This window comes from Erinaceus europaeus, chromosome 5, assembly GCF_950295315.1.
Source record: "Erinaceus europaeus chromosome 5, mEriEur2.1, whole genome shotgun sequence".
NCBI classification, from domain to species: domain Eukaryota; kingdom Metazoa; phylum Chordata; class Mammalia; order Eulipotyphla; family Erinaceidae; genus Erinaceus; species Erinaceus europaeus.
Window position 1 is genome coordinate 16,364,818 of NC_080166.1, and position 26,265 is coordinate 16,391,082.

A 26,265-nucleotide genomic window follows, 5' to 3' on the forward strand; every position below is an offset into this window, starting at 1 on the left:
TTGGCATAGAGGCATAAATTCAAAGGGAAGAGTTTGAGAGAAAGAGAGAGATACCTACAGAACTTATGTATTTAGGATAGAGATACACACAAATGGAAGGGAAGGGGGAGATAGGGAGAGAGAGACAAAGACAGAGAAGGAGAGAGAGAGACACCTGCCACATTTATTTACTTAGAATTCTGAGACTGAGAGAAATTGAAAGGGAAGGGGAAGCCAGAGAGGGAGAAACACACACTTGCAGCATTGATTTCTTTATTTTATTTGTGGTATACAGAGATGGAAAGTGATAGAGAAGATATGGGGGGCTGGGTGCAGAGAGAGACTTTCAGTATTCATCTATTTATCTAGGATACAGACAGACAGAAATTGAAATGGAAGTGAGAGATAGGGAAATGACAGAGACAAATGTAGCATCTATTTATTTATGAGAGAGAGAGAGAATCTGAGATAGGGAGGGGACGATAAAAAGGGAGAGAGACAGAGACACCTGCAGACCTGCTTCACTACACGTGAAGTACCCCCTACAGCTATGGAGTGGAAACTTGAATCCAGATCCTTGACATGGTAACCTGTGTGCTCAACCAGATGAGCCACCACCCGGCTGGCCCTCCTCCAGCCAGGGGAAGTTTTCCTTGTCTCCTGGGCCCCCGATGAGGAGGGTCCAGGCAGGCGTTGGCTCATGTCCCCACTGCACTTCCTGGCCTGGCCACAAGGAGGGGTTACCTCAAACTCAAACTTGGAGCTGCCGAAGTTGGTCCTCTGCTTCTGCCAGAAGTTGTCGGGCTTGATGATTAGGGCGACATGGATGCAGCAGGGGAAGGACTCCTGCAGGATCTTCAGCAGGGGTTTGATGGAGTCCCACTTGGAACCGCGCATGTCCACGATGACCGTGAAGCCTCGCTTGCAGACCTCCTCACTGCAGGGGAAGAACAGAGGGGCATCTGAACCCTGCTGCTCTCCGGCTTGGTTGGTTATGCAGTGCCAGGAGATGAACCTAGTACCCAGGGGCCTGCATGGTCCTGTTGTTTTACCCCATATTCACAGAGGAGAGAGTCAGAGTAGAGGGAGAGACCCCACAGCCCTGCCCACCCTCCATGGGGCACCCTGGGTGCTGTCCATGGTGCTGAGAGAGGAGAGACTCCACAGCTCTGCTCCATACTCCATGGGGCGTCCTGGGTGCTGTCCATGGTGCTGAGAGAGAACGCACAGCTCTGCTTCACCCTCCATGGGATTCCCTGGGTGCTGTCCATGGTGCTGAGAGGAGAGACACCCACACACACACAGCCCTGCCCACCATCCATGGAGCTCCCTGGTTCTGTCCATGGTGCTGCCCCATGTTATGACCAAGGTTCAGCTGAGCAAAACCACTCCTGCTCCTTTCTTTTTTCTTTTTTTTTTAATTTATTCCCTTTTGTTGCTCTTGTTGTTTTATTGTTGTAGTTATTATTGTTGTTGTTATTGATGTTGTTGTTGAATAGGACAGAGAGAAATGGAGATAGGGAAGAGAAGGGGAAAGAAAGACACCTGCAGACCTGCTTCACCGCCTGTGAAGCGACTCCCCTGCAGGTGGGGAGCCGGGGGCTTGAACCGGGATCCTTAAGCTGGTCCTTGCACTTTGCGCCACGTGCACTTAACCCGCTGTGCTACGGCCCAACTCCCTCCTGCTCCTTTCATCCCAATGTCTGTGTGTTCTGACAATGTGTGTGTGTGTGGCAGGGGGGATGGGGGCAGTGGGGACGATGACTGAGGGAGTGAGGAGGGTGGTTCCTGCTATCTGCCATCTGGATCGTGGAGGACGGTCAGGAAGCTTTAAGTCCTTGTGGAACCAGACTTTCTCCCACCCTCTCTCACCGTAACAGAAGAGTTATGAAATTTTAATTTGGGGATGGGAGACATCTCTCAGTGGGCAGAGCACAGGACGTTCCTCTCTGAGGTCCAGGGTTTGATGACTGGCATAGCAATATGCCAGAGTGGAGTGGAATTCCGGTCACTTGTGTCTCTTTCTCGCACAAATAAATGAAACCTTTTAGAAATTTTATTGATGGGTTTTTGGATAAAGACAGAAACTGAGAGGGAAGAGGGAGATGCGGAGGGAGAGAGAGAGGCACTTGCAGCCCTGCAATGCTTGTGAAGCTTCCCCCTGCAGGTGGGGACGGGGGGACTTGAACCCAGGCCCTTGTGCCCAAGTAACATCTTTGGGAGAGAAAGACCTGATTGAGCCAAAAAACCAGGGTATCTATCACTCAGCCAGAGAATCCTGCTGAAACCTGCTCCCCCCAGGGCTGTCCTTGGTGCTCCCATGCTGTGCTAGGGCTTGAACCCAGAACCTCCTGCACAGAGGCGGCACTCTGTTGTGGGGAGACCTCCCTGGGCAGTGCCTACCTGGGGATGCAGGCGAGGTAGGAGATGAGTCTCCTCAGGTCCTCCTGCCGTATTCTGTCGTGGTTGCTGCGAGCCGGGAAGGTCAGGATGGGGCCGCCACGCTTGTCTCTGCCGCCTGGAAGACAAGACACCCCGAGCACCTCAGACAGAGGCCTGAGGAGAAGCAGCACCCCGGCCCCCAGGCCCTCCAAGCACCTCAGACAGAGGCCTGAGGAGAAGCGGCACCCGGCCCCCAGGCCCCCCGAGCACCTCAGACAGAGGCCTGAGGAGAAGCAGTGCCCCGGCCCCCAGGCACACAGGCCCCCACACGCACAGCTGATGGGGGCGCCAGCCACACCACCCTCCCGGGGCCCTTGTGGGATGCCAGCGGTTTTATAACCACAAACCATGGGAAAGATACCACAGATGGGCTCGTCTTTTCCTCCAGAAGCTTATTTTGACAGCTTTACAGTAGGACAGGAAAACGTTCTTGTGGCAATGTGTGTCAGCGACTTCAATAACCCGCTCGCTCCTCACCTGACACTTTACCCCACCTCTCTCTCTCTCCCTACACCCCCATATTCTCTTCCATGTTCATCCTTTTCCTCTCTCCTGCAAGTTCAGCTCTCGACTCTACCAACCAAACTGAGTTGTACATCTGGAAAGGAGACAGACAGGTATGTTCTTCCTCTTATGATGGGGATGATCCCTTCAAAGTCTGGGATCAAAGTTGTTGAGCTGTCAGACAAATCATGATGTGTTTTAGCAGAAGAAAAAATACCTCGTGATGGTTCTTTTTTTTTTTTAAATATTTATTTTATTTATTTATTCCCTTTTGTTGCCCTTGTTGTTTTATTGTTGTAGTTATTATTGTTGTTGTCGTTGTTGGATAGGACAGAGAGAAATGGAGAGAGGAGGGGAAGACAGAGAGGAGGAGAGAAAGATAGACACCTGCAGACCTGCTTCACCGCCTGTGAAGCGACTCCCCTGCAGGTGGGGAGCCGGGATTCGAACCGGGATCCTTATGCCGATCCTTGTGCTTTGCGCCATCTGCGCTTAACCTGCTGCGCTACAGCCCGACTCCCCTCGTGATGGTTCTGACAACTCCCTAGTTTCCTCTCTCCAGGGCAGGGCCTGACCCCAATGGTGAGCTCTTACCAGTCTCTCACAGAGAAAAAAAAAAAGAGAGAGAAGGGAACAGAGACATATGCAAGAATTTTAAAGCAGGGGGACGGACAGTAGCGCACCAGGTTAAAGCACACATAGTACGAAGCTCAAGGACCTGTGCAAGGATCCCGGTTCGAGCCCCCGGCTCCCCACCTGCAAGGAGGTCGCTTGACAAGCGGTGAAGCAGGTCTGCAGGTGTCTTTCTCTCTCCCTATCTCCCCACCCCTCTCAATTTCTCTCTGTCCTATCCAGTAAAAATGGGGGGGGGGAAATGGCCACCAGGAGCAGTGGATTCACAGTGCTGGCACCAAGCCCCAGCAATGACCCTGGAGGCCGAGAAGGAGAAGGAGAAGGAGAAAGGAGAAGAAGGAGAATTTTCAAGCACAACTCAATGAGCTGGAAGAACTTGAGGAAGATTATACCGAGCACGGGAGCCAAGTCTCAGCTAACCAGACTTCCGTACACAGACAGGAAGCGCGCTCTCTCTCTCTCTCTCTCTCTCTCTCTCTCTCATTTTTATTTACTGTTGGATTAGAGACAGAAAACTTGAGAGGAGAGAGGGAGGTAAGAGGAGAGAGACACCTGCAGCCCTGTTTCGCCACTTGTGAAGCTTTCCCCCTGCAGGTGGGGACCAGGGGCTTGAACCTGGATCCTTGCACACTGTGTGTGCTTAAACAGGTGTGCCAGCACCTGGCCCCTGGGAGCTTTCTCTTTAAAGATCTGCAATTCAGATGACATCTGCTGGCATTATCCAGCTCCAGTGGTAAAACTGTCCCTTGTATTTTATCACTGCCATCGGGGAGGGCAGGAAAGCAGACAGAGAAAAGGAATGCAGGCTTCCCAAGGGACAAGTCCATTCATGCCAGCCCTGCCTCTTCTCTCCTGGAAGGAGCCAGAGTGAGTATCCTTATCACACTCTTATCACACCCTAACTATTCCCCGGGTCAGCAGAGGGAACACTGAAGCAAGAGCCTGTGCATTCAGAGAGGGCAAAAGTGGAGGCAGCAGAAGATGCTGTTGTCTTAAGGGAGCATTTCCCCAAGGGTGGGTTTGTCCAGCTTCCTGGGATGGTGAGACCCTCACTCTGAAGAACAACGGAATCTAATGGCTGTACACAGAGACTCTCGCACCTAAGACACTGAAGTCCCAGGTTCAGTCCCTAGCACCACCATAAACCCAAGCTGAAGACGAAGGAAAGGAAAAGGAGGAGGATGAGAAGAAGAGGGGGCTGAGTGGTGGTGCAGCGGGTTAAGCGCACATAGTACTAAACACAAGGACCTGAGCAACGATCCCGGTTCGAGTCCCCGGCTCCCCACCTGCAGGGGGGGTCACTTCACAAATGGTGAAGCAGGTCTGCAGGTAGGTCTTTCTCTCTCCTTCTCTACCTCCCCCTCCTCTCTCAATTTCTCTCTGTCCTATCCCACAAAAAAAAAAAAAAAAAAAAAAAGACTGCCAGGAGCAATGGAATTGTAGTGCCAACACCAAGCCCTGTGGATAATAACCCTACTGGATATACACATAAAGTAGAAACATAAAGACCAAAGAGAAAATAACTCCGTCCAGCAAAACAGTTCACTCGGGTGGTGCATTGCTTCTGCCATGTGTGTGATGCAGGTTCAAGCCCAGCCCCCACTGTACTGAAGGAAGCTTTGGTGCCGATGTCTCTTTCCTCTCGCTCTCTAAATCCATGTATTTATGAATCTATATTAGCTGTAATCCTAGATACGGATATAGGAAGTAACATATAGTCACGACTTCGTTTTTCATTAAAAGTAAAAGGGAAGCCGGGCAGTAGTGCAGCAGGTTAAGCGCAGGACAGGCGTAAGGATCCCAGTTTGAGCCCCCGGCTCCCCACCTACAGGGGAGTTGCTTCACAGGCGGTGAAGCAGGTCTACAGGTGTCTTTCTCCCCCTCTCTGTCTTCCCCTCCTCTCTCCATTTCTCTCTGTCCTGTCCAACGAACAACATCAACAATGGCAATAATAATAACTATAATGAGGCTACAACAACAAAGGCAACAAAAGGGAGAAAAAATGGCCTCCAGGAGCGGTGGATTCATGGTGCAGGCACCGAGCCCAGCAATAACCCTGGAGGCAAAAAAAAAAAAAATACTTGTTTTTCTATTGCTAGGCATGTGAAGCCCCAAAGCACCCAGTCAATGGGGAAATTGGAGGAGGGATTCTACATTCAGGAATAAATACTTGCTGTTCTCTCTAGCCAGTCCTGCAGAATCAAATAAATGCCCTGACTTTCTTCAAGTTTCCTGCAGAATCAAATAAATGTCCTGACTTTCTTCAAGTTTCCTCAGTCGGAGTCCATCCCTGGAGTTAATTTATTCCCAACACCACTAAGAATCTCTTCTGCCCACCAGTAGGTGGCGCCATTGCACTGGATTTAACATGTCCTGAGCCTGAGGTCCTGACTTCAAACCCTGGCAATATTTGTGCCAGTGATGCTCTGGTGTTTTCTCTCTCTCTCTCCCTCTCTCTCGCAAATAAAAATAATGAATAAGTAAATAAATAATTGACTCTTTTAGGGGACAGATGGTGGTGCTCCTGTTAGAGCACACACACTACAGTACACAAGGAGCTGGGTTCAAGCCTCTAGCCCCCACCTGCCCCTGCATCATGCAGGGTAAAACTTTGCTGTGGGTCTCTCTCTCTCTCCTCCTATCTCTCTCACCACCCTTAATGCCTCTCTGTCTCTCTCCAAGATAAACAAATACTTTTAAAATTGTAAAGAAAAGAACATCTTTAAAAATATTGTTGGGGGCCAGGCGGTAGTACACTGGGTTAAGCGCACATGGCGCAAAGTGCAAGGACTGCTCAAGGATCCTGGTTTGAGCCCCCGGCTCCCCACCTGCAGGGGAGTCACTTGGCAGGCGGTGAAGCAGCTCTGCAGGTGTCTGTCTTTCCCCCTCTCTCCATTTCTCTCTGTCCTATCCAACAACAACGACAGCAATAAGAACAACAACAATGATAAACAACAAGGGCAGGGCGACAAAAGGAAAAAAATCTTTAAAAATGGTTTATTGTACACACACACACACACACACACACAGCAAGTATTTATTCCTGAATGTAGAATAAATTGATTGCATCCGCCGATCACAACCTAACCAAGCAACGATTGCCACCTCAGCATGCTTCACTTCAGACTGTGTCCAGAGACTTCACGTGTGGAATGACAACCCTTCAGCTTCGTTACTCGGGTGAGACCTTTCCTTTCATAGTATACTCTAATTTCGTCTCAAGTGGTTCACTTTCTAACAAAGTCCCAAAACCTAGATATACACCAGTTTCTGTGAGAGAGAGCATATGTTCACACGTATCTATAAACTACTGCAAAATACATACCTGAAAGCAGAAGTACACTAGAGTTTGCAGTGAGTACCTCCCTAACACTTCCTCTCCACTATTCCAAGCTTGGGATCCATGATTGCTCAACAAATTGTTTGGCTTCGTATATTAACTCTCTTTTCAATCACCAGGTTCCAGATGCCACCAGGATGCTGGCCAGGCTTCCCTGGATTGAAGAGCCCATCAATGTGTCCTGGAGCTCAGCTTCCCCAGAGACACACCTTACTAGGGAAAGAGAGAGGCAGACTGGGAGTATGGACCGACCAGTCAACGCCCATGTTCAGCGGGGAAGCAATTACAGAAGCCAGACCTTCTACCTTCTGCAATCCACAATGACCCTGGGTCCATGCTCCCAGAGGGATAGAGAATGGGAAAGCCAACAGGGGAGGGGGTGGGTTATGGAGATTGGGTGGTGGGAATTGTGTGGAGTTGTACCCCTCCTACCTTATGATTTTGTTAATTAATCCTTTCTTAAGTAACAAAAAAAAAAAGCCACAAGGAGGCTCACACAGTACAGTGCACACCCCACCATGTGCAGGGGCCTGGTCTGAGCTCCCAGAGTATTGTGGGAGCACCTCGCACAGTGGAAAAAGGACTAGGCTGTGGTGTCTCTCCTCCCTGCCGTCTGTCTCCCTCTCGATTTCTATCAGTGATTGTATGGAGAAGGCTCCATCAGAAGCCAGAGGCAAAAATTAAAATGAAATGAGATAAAATCAGTCCCCCTGAAACACACACACGCACACACCAAAAGGCCAGTGCTTTGGGGTGAGTTTTAGTCTTTCAGACCCCGGTGCTGTCCACAGCCCTGGGAAGGAAGACACCCTCAGACTCCCCAGGCCCGACTTTACCTGAAAGGTACGCGACCTTCTCCTTTAAAATCGGCAAGACGTCCATCGCCTTCATTTCATCGTTTTTCCGAAAGCCTGTAACACACAAGGAGAGAGGGACATGACGGGACTGAGAGGCCACCAGTGGAGAGCTTCCGAGCTCTGTGACGCACAGTCTCTGGTTGCAGGCCTGGCTCCTGTTTCCAGGGTCAACGATGGTCTGTGCAGACCCAGAGGCTCCACTTGCATCTGCAGCATAAAGATGTCCCACCACCACCCCGAGTCAGAACATCCAGGCTGTGTCCAGAGGCTACTCACGCTCCGGCCTCTAGGGGGAGCCCCAAGCCTCTGGCAGGTGCACCTGGACCATTGAGTTAAAAATAAGCAAGCCCAACAGGAGGAAAGGGGTTATAAATAGCTGGGGACTGACTGCTGCCTCTTGGCTCTGTCCTTCCAGCCTTTCTGGGTCACGACCCCCTGGAGGGTGGGCTCATATGGTGTGGGGAGGGGGCTCCTCTTCTCTCTGCAGGCCACCCCCCAGCCCCCCAGGCCCCCAGCCCCCCAGCCCAGGAAGTGCAGTGAGGAAAGTTGCCTCCCAGACTCACCCAGCCCATATGGGAGTCTGGGTCCGAGAGGTCCCGTCCATCCCCACGCCTGGAGCTCTGCCCCCCAGCCTCCACCCCCACCGGGGGCCTCTGACCCACAACATGCAGGACCAGGGTGGTCGCAACACTCACTAAGCTTCACTACTCATGAAGCTTCCCCTACAGGTGAGGATGGGGAGCTTGAACCTGGACTCATGCGCATGATAACGTGTGCGCTCTACCAGGTGAGCCACCGCACACCCCCTTTTCTTTCTTTTAAAGATTTATTTGTGAATGAGAGAGAGAAGAGAGAACAAGACTCACTGTCAGCGTCTCCCTAAGCCATCGCCAGAGAAAATGAAGAGAGGAACACTCGCTGACTGGCCCCAGTCTCCGGCTTGGGCTGGAAGAGACCCATGACGCTGAGCTTGGTGAGGTGGCGGTGAGAAAGCCAAGCACAAGGGGAAGGAATGGCTGGGCCCCTCTGGTGTGCCCCGGAAGTCGTCACTGGACCAGAACTGCCCCAGATCCAAACTAGGACATGATGAGTGAGGGCGGGAGCACCAGGCCCTTCCGTCAAGCTGTGGGGAGCGGCTCTAAGGCTGGAACCCGCACACAGCTCAGAGACCCCAGCAGGCAAGATTGTCAAAAGAGGAGCCTCAACTTCCCCATGACGAGCCTGGCTGGGGAAGGGGGGGCAGGGGTGGGGTGGGGCAGGCTGTCCCCCAGGACCCAACCTGTGCAGGGCAGGCTGCCTGCAGCTGGAGTCAGACCTCGAGGCTAATGGAATCCTGTCGCTTTAACCCAACCTGCCGCTTGTGGGAGCCAAGAATGACCCATGGTGAGTGCTGAGCCTTCGAAGGCTCTGCGGTGGTCTCTCCTGACTGCACAATTGTCCCTGTCCTAGGAGCCTGGTTACACAGGACTCTGCAAAGACACCCTCAGAAGGTGTAGGAGGCTCGGTGGGTCCTTCCTACAGCTGGAAGGAGAGGGTTAGGCTGGAACTAGTACCCTCCAAGTCACCCCCCCACCACACACACACACACACACACACACACACACACACACACACACACACACACGCCCAGGTGCTTTACAAAAGGCCCTGCTCAGTGGCAGCCTAGCGAGCTTTCAATCCAGGGGCTGATTCCCAAAGGCTGGAAACAGTCAAGAGTTAAGTCATTCAACCTGCAAGACTCCTGAATGGATGTGACCTAGTCCCAGCTGCTCTCTGGCAGTGGGCAGAGAGTTCAAGAGGATGGATTGCAACCTGCAGGTGATGTCTACAAATGCCATGGAGACAAGGCAGAGGGGGACAGAGCGCTGTGAGGGCCAGCAAGGCAGGCATGGGCTCGGCCAAGGACAGGAATGCAGGAAGGGGGAGCATTGGCAATGAGGGTGGGTCCCAATCCACAGGGCCTGGGGAGCCACGTGGCCCACACCCACACCCACAGAGAAGGCTACATCCTAGTACAAAGCACAAGGACCAGTGTGAGGATCCCGGTTCAAGCCCCCGGCTCCCCACCTGCAGGGGAGCCGCTACACAGGCGGTGAAGCAGGTCTGCAGGTCTTTCCTCCTCTCTGTCTTCCCCGCCTCTCTCCATTTCTCTCTGTCCTAACAACAAAGGAACGACATCAACAATAACAATAACCACAACAAGGCTACAACAACAAGGGCAACAAAAGGGGGATAAAATGGCCTCCAGGAGCAGTGGATTCATGGTGCAGGCACTGAGCCCCAGCAATAACCCTGGAGGCAAAAAAAAAAAGTTTTAAATGGCGGCACACTTAAGTTTCCAGGAATAGCTCTTTAGGCAAGAGTCCAGCTTTTCCACCTGAGGACATTCCAGGGCTGAATTCTTCCTGCTTCCCAATGAGAAATCACAGACATATGTGTATACACACACGCCCATACCAATTACAGGTGTGTGTGTGAGTGTGTGCGGTGTGTGGTGTGTGTGTGTGTGGTGTGTGTGGTGTGTGTGTGGTGTGTGTGTGTGTGGTGTGTGTGGTGTGTGTGTGTGTGTGTGGGGGTGTGTGTGTGTGTGTGTGTGTGTGGTGTGTGTGTGGTGTGTGTGTGTGTGGTGTGGTGTGGTGTGGTGTGTGTGTGGTGTGTGGTGTGTGTGGTGTGTGGTGTGTGTGTGTGGTGTGTGTGTGTGGTGTGGTGTGTGTGTGTGTGGTGTGGTGTGTGTGGTGTGGTGTGTGTGTGTGGTGTGGTGTGGTGTGTGTGTGTGTGGTGTGTGTGTGTGTGTGTGGTGTGTGTGTGGTGTGGTGTGTGTGTGGTGTGTGTGTGTGGTGTGTGTGTGGTGTGGTGTGTGTGTGTGGTGTGTGTGTGTGGTGTGTGTGGGGTGTGTGTGTGTGGTGTGTGTGTGGTGTGGTGTGTGGTGTGTGTGTGGGGTGTGTGTGTGGGGTGTATGTGTGTGTGGTGTGTGTGGTGTGTGTGTGTGGTGTGGTGTGTGTGTGTGTGTGTGGTGTGCGTGTGTGGTGTGTGTGTGGTGTGTATGTGTGTGTGTGGTGTGTGTATGGTGTGTGGTGTGTGTGTGGTGTGGTGTGGTGTGTGTGGTGTGTGTGGTGTGGTGTGTGTGTGGTGTGTGTGTGTGTGTGTGGTGTGGTATGTGTGTGGTGTGTGGGTGTGTGTGGTGTGTGTGTGGTGTGTGTGGTGTGTGTGGGGGTGTGTGTGTGGGGGGGGTATGGTGTGGTGTGTGTGTGGTATGTGTGTGTGGTGTGGTGTGGTGTGTGTGTGGTGTGTGTGTGTGTATGTGTGTGTGGTGTGTGTATGTGTGTGTGGTGTGTGTGTGTGGTGTGTGTGTGGTGTGTGTGGTGTGTTGTGTGGTGTGTGTGTGGTGTGTGTGGTGTGTGTGTGTGGTGTGTGTGTGTGTGTGTGGTATGTGTGTGTGGTGTGTGTGTGTGGTGTGTGTGGTGTGTGTGTGTGTGGTGTGTGTGTGTGTGGTGTGTGTGTGTGGTGTGTGTGGTGTGTGTGTGGTGTGTGTGGTGTGTGGGTGTGGTGTGTGTGGTGTGTGTGTGTGTGGTGTGTGTGAGTTTGTGTGTGTGGTGTGTGTGTGTGGTGTGTGGTGTGTGTGTGTGGTGTGTGTGTGTGTGGTGTGTGTGTGTGGTGTGTGTGTGGTGTGTGGTGTGTGTGTGGTGTGTGTGGTGTGTGTGTGTGTGTGGTGTGTGTGTGGTGTGTGTGTGTGGTGTGTGTGTGTGGTGTGTGTGGTGTTTGTGGTGTGTGTGTGTGGTGTGTGTGTGTGTGGTGTGTGTGGTGTGTGGTGTGTGTGTGGTGTGTGTGGTGTGTGTGGTGTGTGTGGTGTGTGTATGAATATTTATTGATTTTGGTGCCACCAGGGTGATCGCTGTGATTTGGTGCCTGAGTGTCTCCAATGTTTCTTGAAATGTTCTTGTTGTTGTTTCATTTGTTTTATTCCCTTTGTTTTGATAGAGGGCAAGGGAGGAGGGCAGGGTAGAGAGAGACACCTGCAGACCTGCTTCACCAATCGTGACGCTGCCCCCACCCTCGCCCCTGAAGGGGTTGGCACCGGGTCCTTGCACCTGGCAGCACGGCAGTGTGAGCACTCTAGCGAGCGTACCACCCGTGACATCTACTTGGTGCATCTGATATCTGGCTTAGTGACATGTACATGTGTTCTCAGTATTGTGCTTACTAGGTAGCCTTTTCTTTCTTTCTTTTTTTCCTCACTTGTATGTGTCTTACTCATTTATATATTTTGGTCCTGGGCCTGTGACCTCATGCACTAGAGAATGTGCCCCATCACTGAGGAATATCCCTGACCAGCCTTTTGGGATTTTTTTTTTGTTCTTTGCCTCTAGGCTCAGTGCTAACACGACAAATCCACTGTTCCTGGCCACCATTATTTCTTTTTCTTCTATTTTATTTGATACAACAGAGAGAAACTGAGAGGGGGAGAAGGAGATAGAGAGAGAAATAAACACCTGCAGACCTGCTTCACCACTTGTGAAATGTCCCTCCTGCAGGTGGGGATCAGAGGCTTGAACCTGGGTCCTCACGCACATAACTATGTGTGCGTCACTCGGTGAGCCACCGCCCAGTCTCCCTGTGTTCTTAAAAATGGAAATAAGTAGAAATAATACAACTTGGGTGACTGTCATAATAACCAAAAGTTTCTGGTCTAGGTTCTGCCTGATTTTTGCTTATTTGGGTTTTTTTTTTTTTTTTTTTTGGTCTTCAAAGTTTTGACTGTTTTGTCAAAATTAGTAGGTCCTGAACAAAAGTCTCATTAAGCTCTCAACACTAAGAGGGTTTCGACATTGTGTCCTGGTCTGTTTGGGTACGCACACCTGTTGCAATGAGGGGGTGACACAGTTCCACCCCCAGTGACCAATGATTCACGTGTATTTCTGCCACCAGCGAGACCCTGAGTCTTTTATAATTTAGGGGAAGTGAGGCCTGAGATGCAGCGATTACGACAGCCTTCAGAAGGAAGAAAAAGGTTGCGTGGGCGAGCACGAACCTGGGACTCGTCCTGGGACACAGGACACTCAGCTTCTCGTCCTACCTCTCCCCGCTCTTCACCCTAACGTCTTCCTGGGGGATGTTCTGCAGTGTGGCGGCCGTGACTCCCACCGTGCGCTCAGACGCACCTCCGAGAGTCAGCGAAGTGGCCAGCTTTCTATAGGGGCCCCTGTGTGACCACAGTCCTCTTACGGGGATACCAGCTCCGGGATCAGGGCGTTAGCTTGCTGGGGAACCCAGGGTGGGGGGTCCCCCAGCTCCTGGATTGAAGCCCGAGACCTCAGAACACAGATCAGGGGTCAGAAACTGAGGACCACCACCCCCAACATACACACACACACACACACACACACACACACACACACCAGCCCTGCTCAGCTCTGGACTGAACCTGGGACCCCTGAGCCTCACGCATGACAGTCTCTTTGCAGAATCATCATGCTGTCTCCCCTGCCATCGGGTGGCTTCTCAGTGCGACTGACAGGTGGCAGGAAGTGCCACCAAGAGCATGTTGGCCGAATGAGGAGGAAAGGCAGAGCCCCTGGGAGGGGGCAAGTCAGAGGGTAGACTGCCGTGTGCCCCATTCTGTAATTCAAGGCTCTGCTGATGACTCAGAGCCTGGAGTCCCACTGCAGCTGATTCTCTTATGACACTAAGAAGCCAAAGTTCACTGCCAAGAAATCTTCCAGGAGGTGGTGATCGGGGTACAGTCCAAAGAAAAGCCAGCAGGCACACACTCACGACGGGTTCCTGGGACAGAACCTTCACCACAGAAGAGACCCAAAAGGCCAACAGACATATGAGATAATACTCCAAGTCACTGATTGTCAGAGAAATGCAAATAAAGACAACAGTGAGGTACCACGTCGCTCCTGTGAGAATGTCATATATCAGAGAAGACAGCAACAACAAATGCTGGAGAGGCTGTGGGGGCAAAGGAACCCTCCTGCACTGCCGGTGGTGGGAATGTCAATGGGTCCAGCCCCTGTGGAGACCCACCTGGAGAACTCTCAGAAGGCTAGATATGGGCCTGCCCTATGACCCAGCAATGCCTCTCCTGGGGATATAGCCTAAGGAAGCAAACACACCCATCCAAAAAGATCTGTGTACATATATGTTCTCAGCAACACAATTTGTAATAACCAAACCCTGGAAACGACCCAGGTGTCCAACAACAGATGAGTGGCTAAGAAAGCTGTGGTCTATAGACACAATGGAATACTACTCAGCTACTAAGAATGATGAAGTCACAGTCTTCACCTCCTCTTGGGTGGAGCCTGAAGGAATCCTGTGAAGTGACATCAGTTAGAAAGAGAAGGCTGAAGATGGGATGACCTCACTCATGGATAGAAGTTGAGAAATAAGAACAGAAAAAGGAAACACAAAGTCAAAGTTGGACTGGTGGTGTATCACAACAAAGCAAAGGACTCTGGGGAAGGAGGCCAAGGAGCGGGGAGTGGGGAGGAGGTTTTCAGGCCCTGGTACACAATGCCAGGCCTAACTTGGAGGCGAGAGGGGAGAGATGAGAAATTCTCCCTGCGTTCCAACAACTATACTGCAAACCAAAAAACCTCCCGATAAAAGACATAAAGGGGGAAAGTCAGACTGGAGCACTGCTAATGTGCAATTAGTATTTGATACTTTGCTTTGCCCTTTCTAGGTTTCAGGTCAACACCAATAAGTCCTTTTCCTGACACAGTCAAACTTGAAAAGCTGGGGGCTGGGGGGTACTGTATTCCTTTGAAAGAAATCCCTGCCCCAAGGGCCTGTGAGATGTGCTGGTTCCACATAGGATGTTGACTTCAGGTCCCTTGCAAGTAGCTTGAGTTTCTCACTAGGATGAGCATAAAAGTCTTTTTTTTTTTTTCCTCCTTTTTGATTCCTGGGTTATTGCTGGGGCTTCAGTGCCTGCACTACGAATCCACTGCTCTGGTGGCCATTTTTTCCATTTTGTTGTTGTTGCTGTTATTGGATATCACAGAGAGAAATCGAGAAAGGAGGGGAAGACAGAGGAGAGAGAGAAGGACAGATACCTGCAGATCTGCTTCACTGCTTGTAAAGTGACCCCCCTGCAGGCGGGGAGCCGGGGGCTCAAACCAGGATCTTTACACTGGTCCTTGCACTTCATGCCAGGTGTGCTTAACCCACTGTGCTACCGCCAAGCTGCCTAGAATGGAAGTTTTTATCAAGAGGGCAGCTTCCCTGTCTTCTGCTAAATCATCTTACTGACCAGAGAATGGGGCACCCTGTCCCCTGCTGTGTCCCACCCTGATGGTTGGGACAGGAATGGAATGAATGAATGAATAAATAAATATACTTCTCCAGTGTCCTGTCTCTGAGCACACATAGAGACCCCCTACCATTCCTCATGCTTTCTAGTTGGGCATTTGTGAAACAACAGCTCCTGGCATTTGGTCTTCAACATGGTCATTCTTGAGACGTGATTTTAGACTCACAGCCAGTGAGAGTCGCCTCTGCCCAAGGAGGAGGGAGGAGGGATTCTACAGGTGATGGCTCAAAGGTGGGGAATTCTGTGTGTCGGTGATGTCAGCTATCTAACTTCCTCCCCCCCAAAACCAATTTAGACCCCAAGTGCTGTGGTGTCACTATAAGAAGATGCCTTTCCAGGCCACTCACTGATGACCAAGACACACAGGCACTGGGTCACTTCCTGGGGAGGAGACGGGAGAGAGGGAGAGAGGGAGAGGGGGGGGGAGAAAGAGAGAGAGAAGACTCATCACGTCAAACCCAACAAGATTTCTTTCTTCAAGCCGGAAAAAGCACCATGGAAATAGTTTAACTATGAGTCAAAGATTTATGGCAGATCATCATCCCAATTTTTTTTTTTTACATCGGTAAACATTTTAAGAAGGGGAAAAAAAAAACAACCACCAATGAATCGGGGCTGACAAAGTGCCAACAGCACACCGGGGTGTCTGCTTTGCCAGAGGCCTGAGGCCCAGCTCTGTCCCCACTGGGGGAAGCTTCAGTGCGTGCGGCTGCTCCGTCTCCATCTCTGTCTCTCTCTCCGGAAAATTTCACTTGGACTAGTGAAGCCTCACCCCCACCACACACACACCCCACACCCCTAAAGAAAGAAAAGGGGAAAAGAATCAAATTTACAGATTCTAAAGCCAAAACACAAAGCCTTCTCCACTGCCCTTCCAGAACTGCTGGCAGATATCACTGATTTAAATTTCTTTTCACATAATCCTAAAATTAACATAGTCAAATGGAGAAGTTCAGTTAAAAAAAAAAAAGAAAAAGAAAAAGAACAAAAACAAACTGGCCTCCTTGCTCAAAACCTCACCCACTGGGATTCCTTTCCAAAAGCCTCCCCAGGGGACCCCAGGGCACCGGAAAGGGGTTGAGGGTGAATGAGAACCCCCAAGCTGCCACTCACACCGGGGCTGTTTATGCAAGGACACCGCGTGGCCAGCCCTGGTGGGGGTGCGGGAGGTCCACAAAGTCGGACTCCGTAGCTGAGGGGCTGGGGGTCACCCCAGCACAAAGAACAGCAGCCCCGCACCGCGCAGGCGCAGGCGCAGGGGTGACGTCAGCCTCCTCCTGGCCGCTCGCCCGCCCAGCCCGCGGCTGAGTCTCGGCCAGCGGAGAACAGAGGGGACGTGGGTCCCAGGGGGACAGGCGGACGACAGGCTGGGGGCCAGAGGGGTACAAGCGGCGTCCTCCTAGGTGAAGGCCTGTGAGGAGAGGGCAGAAGAGACAGGACGGGAACCTCCGGCTGTGTCCCCTCTCCTAGCCCAGCAATCCACAGGAGAAAAGAAGGGGGAAAGAGAGGAAGAAAGAGGGGAGGGAGGGGGAGAGAGGAGAGGAGAGGAGAGGAGAGGAGAGGAGAGGAGAGGAGAGGAGAGGAGAGGAGAGGAGAGGAGAGGAGAGGAGAGGAGAGGAGAGGAGAGGAGAGGAGAGGAGAGGAGAGGAGAGGAGAGGAGAGGAGAGGAGAGGAGAGGAGAGGAGAGGAGAGGAGAGAAGAGGCAGGAAGGGAGAGAGAGGGAAGAAGGAAGGAAAGAAGGGAGGGAGGGAGGGAAAGAGAGAGAAGGGAAGGAAGGAAGGAAGGGAGGGAGGGAGGAAAGAAGGAAGGGAGGGAGAAAATACATCTGAAGTGAACCGAACCTTTCTTTCAAGAGCAGGGGCCTGTGAACCAGCTCAGGGCTATGGGTGGGATGTCAGAGTACATCGATTTTTTACTTAAAACCTTGACATCTGAAGTCAGGCGGTAGCGCAGCAGGTTAAGCACACGTGGTGCAAAGAGCAAGGACCATCGTAAGGATCCGAACCCCCAGATCCCCACCTGCCGGGGAGTCGCTTGAAGCAGGTCTGCAGGTGTCTCTGTCTTTCTCTCCCCCTCTCTGTCTTCCCCTCCTCTCTCCATTTCTCTCTGTCCTATCCAACAACATCAACAACAATAATAACTACAACAATAAAACAACAAGGGCAACAAAAGGGAATAAATAAATAAATATTTTTTAAAAAAACCAATCTTGATATCAACAGTCAAGGCAGGCTGACATGCTCTTCGGCATGCTTTTAAAGCAATAGTCTTTGCCACCTTCAAGGGGGAAAAGCCACACTGGGCTTGATTGATTGAAGGCAGTGGAGGGCATGTGGACTTAAAATAGCTCTGGCATGGAGGGCAAACCCATTCAGACCTAAAAGACCATCCCCATCACCACCATCAAAAATAAAAAAAGCTTTTTAAATGACTCATAGATCTTAATAATGCAAATGACACAATCTGCAGAATTTTAAACACTGAAGGATCTAACTGAGCATCAACTCTGCATTAGAAGTTAATTAAAATGCATAACTAATAGGCCGATGGAAGGGACTCATTCGACAGTGACATTAAAACACACACTCGGGAGTGTGGAGAGCCAGGGAAAGCCCCACAGCTGTGTGCCAGGCAGTGCAAGCTAGACGTCCCAGGTTTAAGTTCCCGTGTCAGTAGACGAGCCAGAGCTGAGGGGCTTGCTCCAAAGAAACAACAAAGGCATGTTAAGAGGTACCACCTCACCCTAGTCACCTTATCCTCTGTGCCTCCTTACTCTCCCTCTCTCTCTCCCTCTCCCCTTCCTCTCCCCTTCCCCACCCCTCCCCTCCCCTCCCCTGCTCTCTCGTGCTTGCTCTCTCTCTCATTCTGCCATGCCAACCTGCTCCAAGGATGGGTCCTTTTACATAAGCAGCAGCTACTATGGGGGGAGAACTATTTAGAAATTTCATTTCTCGGGGCCGGGTGGTGGCACACCTGGTTGAACACACATGTTACAGTGCACAAGGACCCAGGTTCAAGCCCCTGTTCCCCATCTGCAGAGGGAAAGCTTCACAAGTGGTAAAGCAAAGCTACAGGTGTCTCTCTCCCTCTCTAGTACCCCCTTCCCTCTCAATTTCTGGCTTGTCTATCCAATAAATAAGTAAAGGTAATAAAATATTTTTTAAAAAATGAAGGAAGGATGGATGGATGGATGGATGGATGGATGGAAGGAAGGAAGGAAGGAAGGAAGGAAGGAAGGAAGGAAGTTAGTTCATTTCTCTCAACAGAACACCACTGTGAAGGGGGTCGGGCGGTGGCGCAGTGGGTTAAGCACGTGGCGCAAAGCGCAGGGACCGGCGTAAGGATCCCAGTTCGAGCCCCCGGCTCCCCACCTGCAGGGGAGTCGCTTCACAGGCGGTGAAGCAGGTCTGCAGGTGTCTATCTTTCTCTCCCCTTCTCTGTCTTCCCCTCCTCTCTCCATTTCTCTCTGTCCTATCCAACAATGAATTGCGTCAACAAGGGCAATAATAATAACCACAACAAAGCTACAAGGGCAACAAAAGGGGGGAAAATGGCCTCCAGGAGCGGTGGATTCATGGTGCAGGCACCGAGCCCAGCAATAACCCTGGAGGAGGAAAAAAAAAAAAAAAACAGAACACCACTGCGGTGGAGCTGACTGGCTGCCGTGGCCAGTGATGTGACTTGCTGCCTTGCCTGCCGAGGCAGATGGATAACAGAGGCCTCAGACCTTCCACGCCTGCCAGCACCCCTGCCCTCTCACACAGTAAACACTGGTACATGGCGCAGACCTCAGTCAGAGTCCCCAGAAGGTTCCAGGCAACTCAGCCAGGTCAGAAGACTCCGCCGTGGGGCCATGTGGTGGCGAACCTGGTAAAGTGCACATGGACCCAGGTTCAAGCCTCCCCCCATGAACATCCCCACCTCCAGGAGGAAAGTTTCACAAGTGGTGAAGCAGGGCTGCAGGTATGTCTATCTCTCCTGCCCCTCACAACTGCTCTCTTGTCTCTATCCAAAATAAATAAATTTGTCCCACTCTGAGCTCAACCTCACCCCACATGCCTGCCTCCCTGAAGCCAGAGAGTCCCAGTTGCTGAGCTGTAGGGACGTGGGTGCAGCGGTCCCTCATGGGAAGGTGCTAGCTCTGAATGGGGATTTCCTCCTGCCCAGGTGAGGGCCAGTCCTTCTGTCCTCAAGACACTGCTGACCAGTCTTCCCTCAGAGACAATGTCGGCAAGCGCCCATGTCTTAAGAAGGCGTCAGTGAGCTGCAGTGACCAGCAATGTGGCCTCAATGACATGACTGGCTTTGAAGCCGTGAAATCACATGCACACGTACCAAATATCTCAGAGCTTCAGAAGTACCCACCAGAGTCGAGACACTGGAAAGTCTATTTCTGCTTCAAAAGCCTCTGATTGATTCACAGACTTTACTATAATAAAAAATAACAATAATATACCACAGACAGCAAATGCCATAAAGAAACAGAATTATTACAGGGAGAGCTGAGAAGCTGTCTCCCTTTCCATCAGCTTGGACTGGATCCCAGCACAAAGTCACTGAAAACCTCTACCTCAGAGAATATCCAAGGATTCGATATTGAAGTTCTGCACAGTTCCCCCTCCCCCAATGTTATTTATTTCCACCCTAACTTAAAATTATTTCACTCCTTCTACTGTTCTTTAGGGCTTCTTTGTTCTTCTTTAAGTCTTTAAGGTGTGTGTGATTGTTCACTTGAGTTTTTGTGGGTTTCTTTCCTTTGTTCCCTAATGTGTGCCCTGTGTGGCTATGAATTTCCCTCTTGGTACTGCCTTAGCTGTGTCCTCAATAGTCTGACAGCTCATGCCTTCATTGTCATTTGTTTTAATTTCTTCCATAATTTCTTCTTTAACTGAGTAGCTGTTTAGCAGTGCATTTGTGAGCACAACTTGAGAAGCAAAAACAGAAAGGGGAAACACAAAGCAGAACTTGGGACTGGGTTTGGTGTATTTCACCCAAGTAAAGGACTGGGGTGGGGGGTGGTCTGGATCCTGGAGCCTGGTGGTGGAGGAGGACCTGGGCTGGGGGTTCGAGCCCCAGTTCTGCAGACACTATTCATGGTGAAGTAAGAAACTTTACCCATGTATTTACTGTATACCACTGACTCCATAAAGGGGGTGGGGAGTAGCTTGTATCAAAGAAAGAATGCAGTGGCCCAGGAGGTGGTGCAGTAGGTCCTAAGGTGAAGCCTGGGCACTCCTGCCTAAGAAAAAAACTTGCTGTGCTAAATTTGTTACAGTTATGTAAGGACTCAAAAAGGAGAGACAATATTGTGTAACTTGTTTTTAGACTAAACTCCAAGCACGAACTGTTCAAGCTCTCTTGGGGCTGGAGAGCTAGCTCACAGGGTGTAGCACCTGCCTGCCCTTGCCCATGGCCCAGGTTCAAGTGAGTCTGGGTACCAAGTGGGAGGTACCCTGGCAGCAGGTGATGCTCCTGAGCTGGGATGCATCTCCCTCTTTCTGGATGGAAAAGTGACCCAGAGCAGTAAAAGCATGTGGAAGGCCCCATCTCTGAGAAGGACGTTTTTTAATGTTTTCATTATTTACGTTTCTTTCATTTCCTGTGTGGCACTGAAAGATATGTTTTACTTTTTCACGTAGTGGAAAGAACAAACTATCAGAACTATCAGTGTGTTTGAAATGCCACACAGAGCAGTCTATCTGACACAACTCTATTCTCTACTCATGGTGGGGTGGGGTAGACAGCATAATGGTTAGGCAAAGAGACTCATGCCTAAGGCTACTAAGTCCCAGGTTCAATCTCCCATACCACCAGAAGCCAGAACTGAGCAGTGCTCTGGTAAATAAATAAAATAAAATACACAAACATCTATTCTCTACCCATGGGGTGGGGGGCACATGGAGTTGAGGAGACACGAGGAAATTTCACAGCTCCACCATCCACAGGGTTTCCCCACCTGCCGATCACGGTGTTTCCATGCAGTGCTAGGAGTGCAAGCCAGGGTCTTATGCACACTAACTCATGTGCTCCATTAATTGATAACTCCATTAAAATTGGAAGTCCTTTCTAGTATGATTTTAAGGCTGTTTAAACAGTTTAAACTCAATAAAATGTGGAAAGGTAAACAGAAGAACCACGGTTAAAAGCCTCAGGCATGAGAATAATTAACATAATCATTGCACTATCTGCCCCACCCATAACTCATACCGTTTTGAGGATTAAACATTTCAGATTTATGCCAAGACGTAAAAAAAGAAATCAAAGGAGGAAAAAACAATTTTTTGGATTGTTTCTGGATGTCTCTAGAAATCATGGCTGCATCCAGCATTTTTTTTTTTTAAGTCAATGTCAAACAAAAATTCAGTCATTCAAATCATTCTCTTATGAAATGCAACTTGAACCAGATTATCAAGATCTCACCATGTAGGATTAAGAATCCCCAGAGGGCGTCCTAGTCCAAAAAGGTCCTCAAAATTCCATTTAGGGTGCTTCGGACTGTTCCTGCTGGATTGCTTCAGGCACCCATTTTTAAAAGTGTCTTCCCATCGAAGAAAGAATCCAATCAGGAGAGTAGAACTAACCACGTGTCTCCATACTTGGCAACTGCCAGGGTACTGGAGAATGCTCCTCAAACTAGAGTAGTCCTTCTCCATGGGAAACATTCGAGAAGAAGTCCAGAAAGTCCCAGTGGAAATCCCCATGCATATCCCAAGGTCTACAATCACAGTCATAAAGAACCAAACTGTGGCCCCGAGCAAAATGTAATCCTTTTCCTCAGGAAACATGGGAGAGGGAATCCAGAAAGTCCAAGGAGAAATCTCCGTGCATCTCCCAAGCTCTATGATCCCAGTCATAAGAAACCAAAGTTCCCGGTCAGGGAAACAAAGTTTGGCCCAGAGCAAAATGTTCCAGAGACATTGTCTCATGGCAGGAGCTTTATTTTTTATCTCTCTACCTTTCCTTCACCTCAGACCCCCTTCCACATGCACAGCAGAGCAGATTTCCAGAAATCTGGTTTAAAACGTGTCTGTTAAGTTGTGTCACTCAAGCATAACGATGGGGAGAAAAAACAAATTTGTCTTAGAAAGGCATTGAACGTGGATTGGCCTTACTAGTACTTGGCAGTGGTGGAGAGGGAGAGGTGCCCAATCACCAGGGAAAGAGGACAGAAGCTTCTGGAAGAGGCAAGACTCTCTAGGAGGAGAAAGCCTGCGTGGAAGGCAGTAGCCAGTGAGGATCCCTGGGGGCCCTTATCCCACCATCACCCTGGGGTCCAAGTGGGAGCCCAGAGCTCGGGGAGAGTGGCCACCCTCCCCAAAGATGCAGTGGATGTCACTCAGTGAGCTCCCCAGCCAAGTTTTTCATACTTTGGGCTTTCGGAAAAAGTCGTGACACAGTTTCCTATATTTTTCTATGTATAAGTGCTCCCTGACTTTTCCAACAACCCAATATATGTCTGGGAAGAGAGGGGTTGGAGAGAGTGAGAGTAAAGTACAGCTTAACCACCCATGGGGCTCCCTGGGTGCTGTGCATGGTGCTGAGAGAGGAGAGACCCCACAGCCCTGCCCACCCTCCACGAGGCTCCCTGGGTGCTGTGCCTGGTGCTGAGAGAGGAGAGACCCCACAGCCCTGCCCCAACCTCCATGGGGCTCCCTGGGTGCTGTGCATGGTGCTGAGAGACGAGAGATCCCACAGCCCTGCCCCACCCTCCATGGGGCTCCCTGGATGCTGTGCCTGGTGCTGAAAGAGTAGAGACCCCACAGTCCTGCCCCACCCTCCATGGGGCTCCCTGGGTGCTGTGCATGGTGCTGAGAGACGAGAGACCCCCACAGTCCTGCCCCACCCTCCATGGGGCTCCCTGGGTGCTGTGCATGGTGCTGAGAGACGAGAGATCCCACAGCCCTGCCCCACCCTCCATGGTGCTCTTGCCTGGTGCCAGGGCCAAACCCAGACTCTCAGGCCAGGCACCGGATTGGCTCCACCCACTCAGCAGTCTCTGGACTCCAAACAATGTTTGACAAAATAAAGAGAATCTTAGGCTGTGGGGTTTGAGGCCATAAAATGCTTTCTTGGAGTGGTATGCAGCTGCATGTAAAAGGCAAAAAAAGAACCCAAGCAGATTATCTGAAGGGACAGCCCGGGAAGTGGGGCACTGCACTTTTAAGCCTAAGGTCCTGAGTTCAACCCCTGACATCGACTGTGCTAGATAAACTCAAGAATCCTTCGTGCGCAAAGATACATTTTTTAAAAAATCTGAATGGCATTTTAGAAAATAAGAAGCAAGGGGGCCAGGCAGTGGTGGACCTGGTTAAGCACACGTTACTATGTTCACCGGGTTCAAGCCCCCACTCCCCACCTGCAGACGGGGAAGCTTCACGAGCAGTGAAGCAGGTCTGCAGGTGTCTCTCTCGCTCTCTACGCTTCTTCCCCCTGTCAATTTTCCTCTGCCCGATCAAATAAAATAAATAAACATTTAAAAATAAAAGCAAGAAAGAAGAGATGACCATGTTGGGTGGGACTAGCCGCTCTCTCAGCGGGTCTGCTGGCTTTGCCATTTGTAAATGTCTCTCTGTCTCTGTCTCATGATCTCTGTCTCTGCCTTTCTGTCTGAAAAGGTCAGGCTAACCCTGACTCTGAGGCCCGACCCTAAAATTCTACTAACTGCTGGGCCACCTGGACACACCCATCCTCCCAAGTTGGCCAGGTGATGCCAAACTGCTTTCCCAAAAGGCCATGTTCCCCACATCCTCTCTCACCTGCAGAAGGTGCCCCAGGAGCCGGTGTTTGTGGTTTGGGCTGGTTTGTTTGTCTGTTTGTTTTTAAGGATGCTACCTACTGGCCCCTCTTACTCAAAATGCCTCAAAGGAGGAAGCAAAGCAAGGCAGGCAAGAGACTGACAGGAAATGGACCCGTGGCTCACCCCACCCTGCAGGACTGAGGGCACAGGACGCTACGGCCACTTCCATTTCTATTTTCATCTCGGTTGACTCCCCTGTGACATCCGGGCGGGGAGGAAGGCAGCCCAGGCTGGTGGGGACAGGCAGAGGCTCCCTCTCTAGCCTAAGGCCTATGCTGTCAGTGAGCCTAAAGATAGACAGGTAGGTAGGTAGGTAGGTAGGTAGGTAGGTAGGTAGGTAGGTAGGTAAATAGATAAGATAGACAGACATACAGACAGATAGACAGATAGATAGCCCAGAACTCTGGTCAGCTCTGGTGGATGGCAGTGCTGGGGACTGAGCTTGGGACCTCAGAGCCTCAGGCCAGAAAGTCTGCTTGCAAAAGCACTGCTTTGTCTCCCAGCTCCTGTTGTTACTTCTTTTTTTTAACATTTCTTTTTTTTAAAAAAAGATTTTTTAAATATTTATTTATTTCCTTTTTGTTGCCCTTGTTTTATTGTTGTTGTAGTTATTGATGTCATCTTTGTTGGATAGGACAGAGAGAAATGGAGAGAGGAGGGGAAGACAGAAAGAGGGAAAGAGAGACACCTGCAGACCTGCTTCACACCTGTAAAGTGACTCCCCTGCAGGTAGGGAGCCAGGGGCTTGAACCGGGATCCTTACGCTGGTCCTTGTGCTTTGCAACAAGTGTGCTTAACCCACTGCACTACCGCCCGACTTCCCTGTTGTTACTTCTTTCAGGGGTCAGCTTTTCCCATAGAAACTGGGGCCCTGAATGGCATCAGGGCCCCATCAGTCCCTGCCCAGCACACTACGACCTGTGGGGCTGTGTGGGGGCATGGAAGTTTCTGTTCTGCAGGGCAGAAGGAGGGGGCCAGGGCAAAGGACACAAAAGTCTCCCTCCCTGAACCCCCCTCCATGGGCTCTGCCCCCTTCAACCTCCCTAGCACACTGTGCTGTGCAAAAACCTCCTTTCTAAGCCACAGCCCCCTCAAAGGGTGGGTCTGCAGAGACAGAGTAGTGGGCACCAGACCAAACAGAGATGTGCTAGGAAGTGCCAGCTCAGGGAACACCCCACACACACACACACCAGCCCCATGACTGTATGGAGCTCAGATGAATGGGTCACAGCAGACAACCAGTGCAGGGAGGTGTCTGCACGCGGAGAGGCAGGGTCCCCAGAAGGGCTGTCAGGACGTGCCCACCCCCAGCCCCATGCCCGTGTGGCTCAGGTAAATGAGCCCGGGAGGGAGGCGGAGCCCAGACCAGCTCCTGATGCCACGGGCACGGTTGCTAAGGGCAACGGAGCATCTCTCCTTCCTTTCCATTCTGGGCACATGGGCGAGGGGAGGGGAGCACTGCTGTCACGTGATTCTCCCCAGCTCTGTCACTTCGCAGAGGCGCCCCAGGAACTCAGTGACGACAGACTGGCCACGTGCTTCTCAGTGAGAAGGATTACATCACCTCTTTGTGCAGAGAGGGACTGCTGGGAGGAAGGGGAGGGGTGTGGGAGGGAAGGAGAGGAGGGTGCTGGAGGCTGTCCTGATTTCCCTCCTTTGTGTCAAAAATAAGCCAGTGCCCTCTCCAGCCCCCCCCCTCACCGTAGGCCAGGAACAGAGCAGCGTGACGGGAGGCCAGGGCACAGCCCCGCTCGGCTTCCCAGCGGGGCCCAGCAAGGGGCGCTCTGTCCCTTTATAAACTACGTAGGTGACCAGCCAAGGGGACAGACACTCACTGGGCACTGACTGTGTCTTCCTGCCATCAGCATGCTGGCCTCTCCAGGTCCCCGAGTGCTTCCTGTCGGAGGGTGGAGTCGTCCTGGGAATCACAGAGACCCCAGGCAGGGCTGGCCAGGCTCAGCTCCATGATTCCAGCATGGCAGGGCACGTGGCTGGGTGAGCACACACCCTACCAGGTGTGCGGACGGGGGTTCGAATTCCCCCGCTTCCCACCTATGGCAGGAAGTGGGGGGAGAACTGACCTTCTTCACCAAGTGATAAAATAGGGCTGCAGGTGTCTCTCTCCCTCTCTCTTCCCTTCCCCTCTCAATTTCTCTCTGCCCTATCAAATAAAATAGAAAGGGAAAAAATGACTGGCAGTGGATTCACAGTGCTGGCACCAAGCCCCAGCGATAACCCTGGTGGCAGGGAGAGAGAGAGAGAGAGAATTGAGGAAGAGGAGGAGGAGGAGGAGGAGGTGGAAGAGGAGGAAGATGTCCCTCTGGGTGACAGCAAAGAAAAGGCCTGCCACCAAGGGCAGAGAGCTCAGGCTGGGGATGAACCCACTTGGCCA

General features: G+C 51.2%; 1 protein-coding gene across 1 annotated transcript in view; it reads right to left on the bottom strand.

The window, feature by feature from the left end:
* The window catches only part of TRIO (trio Rho guanine nucleotide exchange factor), a 232,244-nt gene that overhangs the window by 145,318 nt on the left and 60,661 nt on the right, over nt 1-26,265 (bottom strand). Inside the window, exons 2-4 of the mRNA XM_060191927.1 lie at nt 7,735-7,809; nt 2,383-2,497; nt 724-916 (exon numbers count right to left, since the gene is read on the bottom strand). Of these exons, the coding sequence (XP_060047910.1) occupies nt 724-916; nt 2,383-2,497; nt 7,735-7,809 (383 nt within the window). The remainder of the gene's footprint in view (nt 1-723; nt 917-2,382; nt 2,498-7,734; nt 7,810-26,265) is intronic.